Source organism: Orbicella faveolata, unplaced genomic scaffold, assembly GCF_042242905.1.
Source record: "Orbicella faveolata isolate gen_17 unplaced genomic scaffold, um_ofav_v1 contig_34, whole genome shotgun sequence".
Taxonomy (NCBI): Eukaryota; Metazoa; Cnidaria; class Anthozoa; order Scleractinia; family Merulinidae; genus Orbicella; species Orbicella faveolata.
Window position 1 is genome coordinate 30,395,393 of NW_028301563.1, and position 9,877 is coordinate 30,405,269.

The 9,877-nt window shown below is 41.4% G+C and overlaps 1 protein-coding gene across 1 annotated transcript; it reads left to right on the forward strand.

Moving 5' to 3' along the window:
* Positions 1 to 349: 349 nt before the first annotated feature.
* On the forward strand, positions 350 to 2,119 carry LOC149105738 (uncharacterized). The gene has a single exon (XM_089272382.1). It carries the CDS (start codon positions 350 to 352, stop codon positions 2,117 to 2,119), a length of 1,770 nt encoding a protein of 589 aa, XP_089128508.1.
* Positions 2,120 to 9,877: the final 7,758 nt, after the last annotated feature.

Sequence of the window (9,877 nt, forward strand, 5' to 3'; positions counted from 1 at the left end):
GCAGTAGCTAGCAGCTGAGCGACAGTGGCAAAAGGCGAGTGTTCGGCGCCTTCAAATAACCGGAATCTGTGACTAAGGGAAGGAAAACCCCGACAGAAAAACTCTGGCCCTCCAGGTTGGGGGTTGGGCGTGAGGCCAATCACCTCACCCCATAAAACATTGTGATTACGGAAACTGGAATCTCGATGTATACAGGCTACAATGGGTGTAGTACAACGACATGCCGGACCCCAGACGATGCCTTTATTAGCTGGGTCGACGGAAGTATGACGACTATGGCTGAAAGCCGAAAGGGGGCCCATTCTCCGAACAGCTCGTTGGCAAACCCCAAAACTAAAGTAAAGGTGGGATGTTGGAATGTGAGAACTATGTTCTCGGTAGAAAAACAGCCCAGATCACAGCTGAGATGGCTCGTTATGGCATTGGTATATTAGGGATAAGTGAATGCAGGTGGTCGGGATTTGAACGTTTGAAGGCACGAACAGGCGAAACCATCATATACTCAGGCAGGGACGACGATGTACATCAGAGTGGGGTCGCAATAATCATGTCAAAGAAAGTCGCCCAATGCTTAGACAGCTGGAGACCGATAAGTGACCGCATCGTAGAAGCTCGCTTCTTCTCACGCTTCATCAAGACAACAGTCATCCAGGTCTATGCCCCAACCAACGAGGCAGATGATGATGTGAAGGACGACTTCTATGAACAGTTACAAAAGATCGTGGATGAAGTTCCGAGGCACGACATGCTCTTGGTCATAGGCGACTGGAATGCAAAAGTGGGTGACCAACAACTTGGAGAGGAAGGTATTGTAGGAAAGTTTGGTATGACAGGGGAGAGGAGCGACAACGGGGAGCGTTTTGTGTCTTTCTGTGCACTGAACAATCTTGCTATTGCATCGACTATGTTCCCACACAAAGAAATACACAGATACACGTGGACTTCACCAAATGGCCAATACCACAACCAGATCGATCACGTGGCCGTTAGATCCAATTTTAAACGATCAGTACAGGATGTAAGGGCGTATAGGGGTGCAGACTGTGCAAGTGACCACAACCTTGTGATTGCTAAGACACTGCTTAAGCTAAACAGAACAGGCAGGAGAGCAGTACAAGTCAGAAGATACGAGACCGGTAAGCTGAATGTTCCTGAAATTAGGAAGCAATTTCAGTTGGAACTAAAGAACAGGTTCATCTGTTTACTACTAGAAGATGATTGTGACGTAAATACTGGACAGGAAGAGGAGGGCGAAGTAGCACGTGATAACGATGTAGAGAAAAAGTGGAAAAAGATCAAAGACACTTACTGTGAGACGGCCAAGGATGTGCTAGGCTACAGAACAAGGAAAAATAAGAGCTGGATCAGCCCAGAAAGCTGGAAGGGAATTGAAGAAAGGAAACAGCTAAAGCAAAAGTTAGCTGGCACAAGGTCGGAACGTCTTAGGGCAAGGCTGCAGCAGGAATACAGGAAGAAAGATTTAGACGTGAAGAAAAGTTTGAGAAAGGATAAGAGAGAGTGGGCTAACAATATAGCACAAGAGGCAGAGGATGCTGCTAAGTGTGGGCAGATGAAAGATGTGTACGATGCTACAAGAAGGCTGTGCTGCGAGCCACCAAAGAAAATTTACATGGTAAGGAGCAAGGAAGGCAATTTGTTGACAAAAGAAGAGGAGGTGCAACAAAGATGGAAAGAGCACTTTGCCGAAATACTGAATAGGCCCAACCCAGAACGTGAGGCCGAAGTGATTAGCGAAATGGAAGTTATAGAAGAGATACCATCAGGCCCCATAACTAAAGCCGAGATCAGGAGCGCCATCATTAGTATGAAAGCAGGCAAAGCATCTGGCATAGACTGCGTGACAGTTGAACTGCTCAAGGCTGACATTACAACGACAGTCGACGTACTTCACGACCTTTTCCGTGAGATATGGGTCAGTGAGATTGTCCCCGCAGATTGGAGGAAGGGTCTCATTGTCAAGATTGCCAAAAAAGGGGATCTCACCAAGTGTGGAAACTGGCGGGGGATTACTCTGATGTCTGTTGCTGCAAAAGTGATGGGCAAGGTATTGATCAGAAGAATATCAGGTGGTGTTGATGCAAAGCTACGGAAGGAGTAAGCTGGTTTCAGGAAAAGAAGGAGTACGATAGAGCAGATATTCGTTCTCAGGAACATCGTAGAGCAAGCAGTGGAATGGAATTCCAGCTTATATGTATGCTTTGTCGACTACGAAAAGGCTTTTGACAGCGTTCACAGGAAAACCTTGTGGAAGATCATGGAGAGTTATGGGATACCGTCGAAGCTTGTCAGAATGGTCAACGTAATGTATGATGATAGCCAATGTGCGGTTGTTGACGGTACAGGTCAAACGGACTGGTTTGATGTGAAGTCCGGCGTAAAGCAGGGGTGTAACATGTCAGGGTTTCTGTTCTTACTCGTGATCGACTGTATCATGAGAAGAACAGTAACGGGCGCTAACACTGGCATTAGATGGAAATTGTGGTCCAAGTTAGACGACTTGGACTTTGCTGATGACATTGCTCTTACATCCAGTACGAAATGTCAAATCCAACAGAAAGTGAAAAATCTCAGCACTAACAGCAAGAAAACTGGTTTGAAGATCAACTCTGAAAAGACAAAACTCCTCAGACTGAACACGACCAGCAATGAGAATGTTCAGGTTGACGAACACGATATTGAAGATGTAGAGAGTTTTGTGTACTTGGGTGCATACATCAGCAAGTCAGGTGGCACAGAAGAAGACATCAAAGCAAGACTAGGGAAAGCAAGGGCTGCATATAGTAAGTTAGATAAGATCTGGAAGAACAGTCAATTTACCTACAAGACTAAGATCAAAATTTTCAAAGCTAATGTCATCTCGGTGTTGCTGTATGGTTGTGAATGCTGGCGAATGACCAAAACAGATGAGAAAAAACTGGATGCGTTCTTACATAAGAGCCTCCGTCGGATATTAAAGATCTACTGGCCAATGCGGATAACAAACGAGGAGATTAGAGCAAGAGCAGGAATGGAGACAATAAGCAAGCAAGTGGCAAGGAGGAGATCGACGTGGCTGGGTCACGTCCTCAGAATGGATCACCACTCACATCCACGAATTGCTCTCACATGGGTACCGGAAGGCAAACGGAAACGGGCTCGACCGCACGAGACTTGGAGAAGGACTGTCGAAAGGGAGCTGGAAAAGGAAGGTTTAAGAACATGGGCAGCAGCAGCATCGGCTGCGGAGGACAGAACAACCTGGAGGCAGAGAGCTTACGGCCCAATTCTCCACTTGGAGAACGGATAAATGATGATGATGAACGAAAAAAAAAATGGAAGTCATGCTTTTGCTTCTTCAGTGACGGCAAGCAACACAAAGCGCGCGAATTTGGCATGACCACTCTTAGAAATCATGCACCGCGGTAATACAGGACATGATTACCCGTGACCTTGAGTGTCCTTTACATGATTATTGTATAGTCTGCAGCTAGATGACGTCACAGGCGCTGATTTCGAAAATTCACTGTACGCTTTCGGCCAATCAGAAAAGAGATAGAGAGTTCAATCCATTATAATTAGTATAACCCAGCCACCGACAGCGGTAGAATTCACAATTTGACTGTCCACAGAGACCGTGTACAGTTTTTCGTTCCGTATTCCCGCGCAGTAGAAAGCAAACCCTGTGGATTATGTGATACAAACAACTGTTCGCATAGAGCCAACAAAACACAGCAAAATATACAACAAAGCGCAATAAACTCAAGGTAATGCAGCACATGACAAAACAAAACACAACAAGCCAGAACATAACAAAACACAACAAAACATAGCAAATTAAAACACAACATACCACAACAATAATAAAACACAAAATAAGACATAATAAAACACAACAAAACATGGCAAATCAAAACACGACACAACAAGCCACAACAAAACAAAACAATAAAACAAAAGACAACAAAATATAGCAAAAGACAACAAAACACAACAAATTCAACAAAACAAAACACAACATAACAAAAGAAGTAGTATACCTCAGAAGAATAGACCAAATTATTCATGACTTCATTTGCCTTGAGCTACCGTAATGAGATAAGGATGGCAGAACTGGAGAAATAAGTAAGTTACACATGCATGTGTTATTGTTACAAGATTTGTATTATTGAATAATAAATGAGTTTTTAGAAGAGATGTGTGTGTTGTAGTGGAGTTAACTGACCGCCCAACCATCCGGGTGGTGTAGCGCTTATATAGACAAAGAACAAAGGCTTGGCTGAGAATCAATCAGGGAGCAAACTGAAAATGAAATAGAAACTGAAATGAAATAGATCTACATGTCGACTTTCATGGACTCCGAGTAAACAATTTATTTGAAAGTGACTAGCGTTTAGTTACTCTGACCGTTTAAAATGAACATTATTTGCCGAATACAATGAGTAATTATTAATTACTTCCTGAATCTAAACGGATGACCACAAATTGAGAAGCTCCCAATTACTCAGAGTATTCTAACGAGCAGTATTCGAGTATATCGCCGGGGTAACTTTCAATTGCTCGGAGGGATTTCAAATCAGAGTAGCTCTCAGTTTCTCAGAGTACTTTTCTCGAGTAGTATTCAAGTGTTTCTCCGTAGTAACTTTTTTCATACTCAGGGCGATTTCAATTACTCAGAATATTTTAGCGAGCAGTGTTCGAGTATTTCGCCGTAGTAACTTTTTAATACTCAAAGCGATTTCAATTACTCAGAGTATTTTATCAAGTAGTATTTTAGTATTTCGCCGTAGTAACGTTCAATTACTTGGAGCGATTTCACATTGAGTAGCTGTTTATTACTTAGAGTACTTTTAATGAGCAGTATTCAAGTGTATCAAGTAACTTTTCAGTTAATCGGAGCGATTTGGAAAATGTCTTGAATATTGTTTGAAGATATTGAGTAATAACTAATTACTCTATATCAAGTATCGAAAAGTTACTCAATAAACGTTGTCATTTATTTATCTGACAATGTTTGCTTGGTATTCCTTTGAATAATCGCCCATGCATGCAAACGAATGTTTTCCGTTTCGTGAAATGATCTCCTTAAAACCAGTTTGACCCATTCCTAACAAGTTGTGTCGCCATTTTGAATAATCAAATCCAAGCGGTCTCAAAACCAGTCTGACCGGTTTGACAGTGCTCCTTGATTGGCTCTCAGCCAAGCCTTTGTTCTTTCTTTATATAAGCGCGACACCACCCGGACAAGAAAAATCAACTCAACATACCAAAACAAAACAGAACGAAACAATAAGAAGAAAAAACAAGAAGAAAGAACATTAATACAGGAATCAAATCTCGTATCTGTTTAACTCTTACCTCTTACTTTTGAAATTCCTTTACAGCTGAATGAGTTGAACGTTATAAAGAAGGACCAGAGCAAAAATACAATCTAGTTTAGTGGGATGAGAGTAATAAATAAAGGAATTAAAAGAATGAACAGTTAAGCTTTGTCTCCTGTTGTCATCTCTTACGCGAACTTGAGGGGAAACCCGCTACTCAAGTATGTCCAGAAAACACTAACGCTAAACTCTTTGTGTTTTGCATGGGAGAGTCTTTATTAATTTACAATATTTGCCTTATTAGCATAAGCGAAAGCTGGCAGCCAATAAGGCTAATGTGGACCTACAATTAACTAATAAAATGTAATATAATGTAGTTTTTGAAAGCCAACTTGTCCTCGAATATTACACCCAAAAAGCTGAAAAGTTCACGAATTTCCAAGTTTAAGTTCACAAGCTCTTTATATGTTTGTAGACAATTCGTGTCTAGCGTGGTACGTGATGCCTTCTCTGTGCAAAGTCGCTCTCAGGGGAAAATATGGCTCAAAATAGCGGGAGTTCGAAAAAACAGATAGCTAGTAAATGACTGAAGGGCAGATTTAAGGGAAAAGGTTTTGAGTTCGAAATTACAGGGAATTCGAAATCACCGAGTTCGAATTAGCGGGGTGCAAATGTATGCATATAATAGGACTATATCTTGTTTAATTTGTAAATAATTGGATGAAAAAATTCCGAGGACAACAAAAATTGGAAGAAGTCGAAGACCAAGTCCAATTTGGCTGGAAGAGGAATGTTTTGAATGCAATTATTTCCAAATTGGACAAGCGTGTAGTCTAATCAAGCGAGGGATCAACCATTCGACCAAAAATCCGGGGGGGCACCCATATAAAAAGAACGGAGATGCTCGTCGTACGTTTTAGTGGTTAAAAAACTGGTTTTGGCACCTCTTAAGGTCAGGCGCAAAAAGTCCACATTAGGAGCTTTTGTGGCACGGCGTTTAGGGTATTGAGCCAAAAGAAAATATGTCAGATTGGGTTCTTTTAGAATTGGTATCTCTTAAAGGGTGAAAATAATTTCGAGTCAAGCCTACAAAACAGGATCTTGGTATCTCTTAGGGTTTCTTTTGAAAATTTCCCACGAGCACCCCCGTCCTTCTTATATGGGAATCTCGTCAGGGCCAAAAATTCCGGTGTGAATTTCCCGAACTTTCCTGGGGCGAATGGAACGGAATTTTCCGCTTGACTGCACCGGAGGGGAATTTTTCAATGACTTCAAGGTTGAAATCGCAAGTAGCAAGATTGTAAAGTAAAATATTCATCCATTTTCGAATATACACGTGGCCGTCATCTTTGCAACTAGCAGCGAATAGAAATTGTGTTTACATAATTTCTGAAAAGGAGGACAACTTCCTAAGGTATACCCAAATTTTCGAAACAATTTTAACTAAAAATTTCTGTTCCATTTGATTTTCAGCCTGAAGTTTTCGTAATTTTCGGTTGAATGGTTCGCTTTTTGAAAATTCCACAATTTCTGGACTTCTCGAACCTTTCCCAGTAAATGTTCGTACCATTTGTCCTCGCGTCGAAAATTTCGGAATTCAGTTTGGCTGAATGGAAAGCGCCTATGCTTTGCTATTTTATCGGACCAATGAAATAAAAGTCGTCATAATTAAATTATTGAAAGTGACAACCAACCTCGATCCCATGCCATCTCTCCTCGTTGGTATCGCGGATGAGTGATGCATCAAACACAACATTAGGGAGCTTAAGCAAACCACGACGACGACAGCAGCGAGAACGTCACTAAACAAAAGGTTTAATGAGCAACACAATGGCTGTGCACGTGCGTTATAAATCTTTGTACATTTCTTTGCCGTCCTCTGCAAAACAACAACGTGAAATGACCAAGTTCTGCGCCGTCTTCTGAACGTGGACAACGACGGCTAATTTTTCGTATTCCTATTTGGTATTGAACGCTGTCATTGCATTTTTAGCCTAAGCACGCTTTTAGAGCCATTGACGTACCGAACAGATCTAGACAATCGCGAATTTCGCTGGTAAAATATAATTACATTTTTTACTAGGCGTCGTCCTCAGCGTCGCCGTGGTCGTTGCTTAAGCTCCCTATTAAGTCACTACTCACAACTCGCAGTGACTAAATGAGCTGCCTAAACAGGCTAAAGGTAGGTAGAGGCTGTTCACCCGTTGCAGAAGTTAAGTCATTAGGGAGCTTAAGCAACGACGACGGCGACGCCGAGGACGACGCCTAGTGAAAAATGAAATTATATTTTACCAGCGAAATTCGCGATTGTCTAGATCTGTTCGGTACGCCAATGACTCTAAAAGCGTGCTTAGGCTAAAAATGCAATGACAGCGTTCAATACCAAATAGGAATACGAAAAATTAGCCGTCGTTGTCCACGTTCAGAAGACGGCGCAGAACTTGGTCATTTCACGTTGTTGTTTCGCAGAGGACTGCAAAGAAATGTACAACGATTTATAACGCACGTGCACAGTTATTGTCTTGCTCGTTAAACCTTTTGTTTAGTGACGTTCTCGTTGCCGTCGTCGTCGTGGTTTGCCTAAGCTCCCTACGGAGTTTAAGAAAACTACGTCGTCAACGGGAATATCTCTAAAGAAAGGTATAATGAGCAGACAATGGCTGTGCACGTGTGCTTTAATTCTTAGTACATTTCTTTGCCGTCCTCTGCAAAACAACAACGTGAAATGACTAAATTCTGCGTTGTCTGGAAAACGTGAACCACAACGACTAATTTTTTAAATTTTTATTTCGAATTTACCGTCGCTTGTATCTGAACTTTAACACGTGACGCCGCAAAATGCCCTAATTAGATTTCAAACGTGGCATCATTGGTCATCAAACAGTTGAAGTTTAGCACACCGTAACGCGACCTTTCGCGCTCTGAAAGACTCTGAAAGTCTTGCTCCCGCCAATATTTCATGGTTATACTTAACTAGAAGTAAAACACTTTCGCGAAAGGTGTAAGCATATTGACACAGGTCAGGGTCAATTTCTCTGAAGAAGTCTTCAATCTCCAATCTTTCTGCCATTTTATGTGCTGAACTTTGAGCGCGAAAGTTCGCGCCACGGTCTGCTAAACTTCAAATGTTCGATGACCAATCATGCCACGTTTGACACCCAATTAGAACATGTTTGGACGTCACGCGCTCACGCTTAGATGCAAGCGATGGTATCACCGTGACCCAGATTCAGTTTCGTGATAGTTTTGACAGCGACAAACAAAATAAATGACTTGACAGCGTAGGTAAAATATAAAGTCATTTTTTAATGCACGTTGTCCTCCCTACTAACTAACGTCAGGCACGGGATAAAATAAACGGAAATTTAGGCATCTTTGAGTGAGCCTCAATGACACTTCCGTACGAGTTCCAGAAACTCTCTTTTTTTGTCTTTAATATTTAATATATATCCCCTAATTTGTCGACTGAGAGGTGTTAAGCCCTGACAAAACGGACTCGCACGTAGACGCAATTTGACAACTTGGGCCTACTTGCGATTCCATTTGTCCATATAATAAAATAAAAAAGTTTGGCTCGTTTTGCACGTTTTTTGGTAATTGCCCAGCTCCTCCACTAAAAAAAAACGAAATTTAACAAATTGACGTCAGTAGTTCGTGTAGTGTGATCGTCCGGGTGAGGGTAGTTCTGAAAAGAACTGTTGTTGGTGACTGACGTTTCGACAACCTGAGCGGAAGTCATCTTCAGAGTCAAGCGAATAGTTTTTGTCAGTCGATGATGTTATAAGTCTGGTCCGTTGAACGTGATTGGTCAGTTTAGACATGATGGCATTGGCTGAAAGACTCGTGTAAAGTTTGTCATCAGTCATTGGTGGGTTTCGATTCGTACCTATTTCACTAACAATAGACGGATCGAAACCCACCAATGACTGATGACAAACATAGCATAACATGATAACATAACATTGTCAAAGTACGTAGTCTGAGGGTCCACGAGGCTATCGCCTCGTGGATCCACAGCTATTTTGACAATGTTATGACGAAATTCATGATCAATCAGAGGAAAGACGCATGAAAAACTGACGTCAATTTATTTTTCACAATAACAAATTGTCAAATCGGCCGCTCTCGCTCGTTGACGCATCGCATAAATTATAAATTCATGTCTGTCCGTTTATTGACAGCGAAAATTAGTCAATGAGCGCCCGAGAGCTTCTGCAGTTATCGTAAAAAATAAATAAATAAACAAATAAATGATCAAAAGAAAGGTCCCTTCCTTTCCTTAGCTGCTCGAGCAATTAAAATCAGTGCTCCATGAGCAACCTGTGAATTTCCCGGTGAATGATGATTGACACGAGACCCTTATTTTTACGTAATATGAAATTACTCTTTTCATAAAAAAAAAAACCACGAAATTTTAACTATGGGAAATCAAATGGTGACGAACGAAATTAGGAAATAATTTTACGAGCGTTTCGTCAAAATTCTAATAATTTCCCGAGCCTTTTATAGGCGAGAGAAATAATTTGAATTTTGACAAAACGCGAGAGGAATTATTTCTT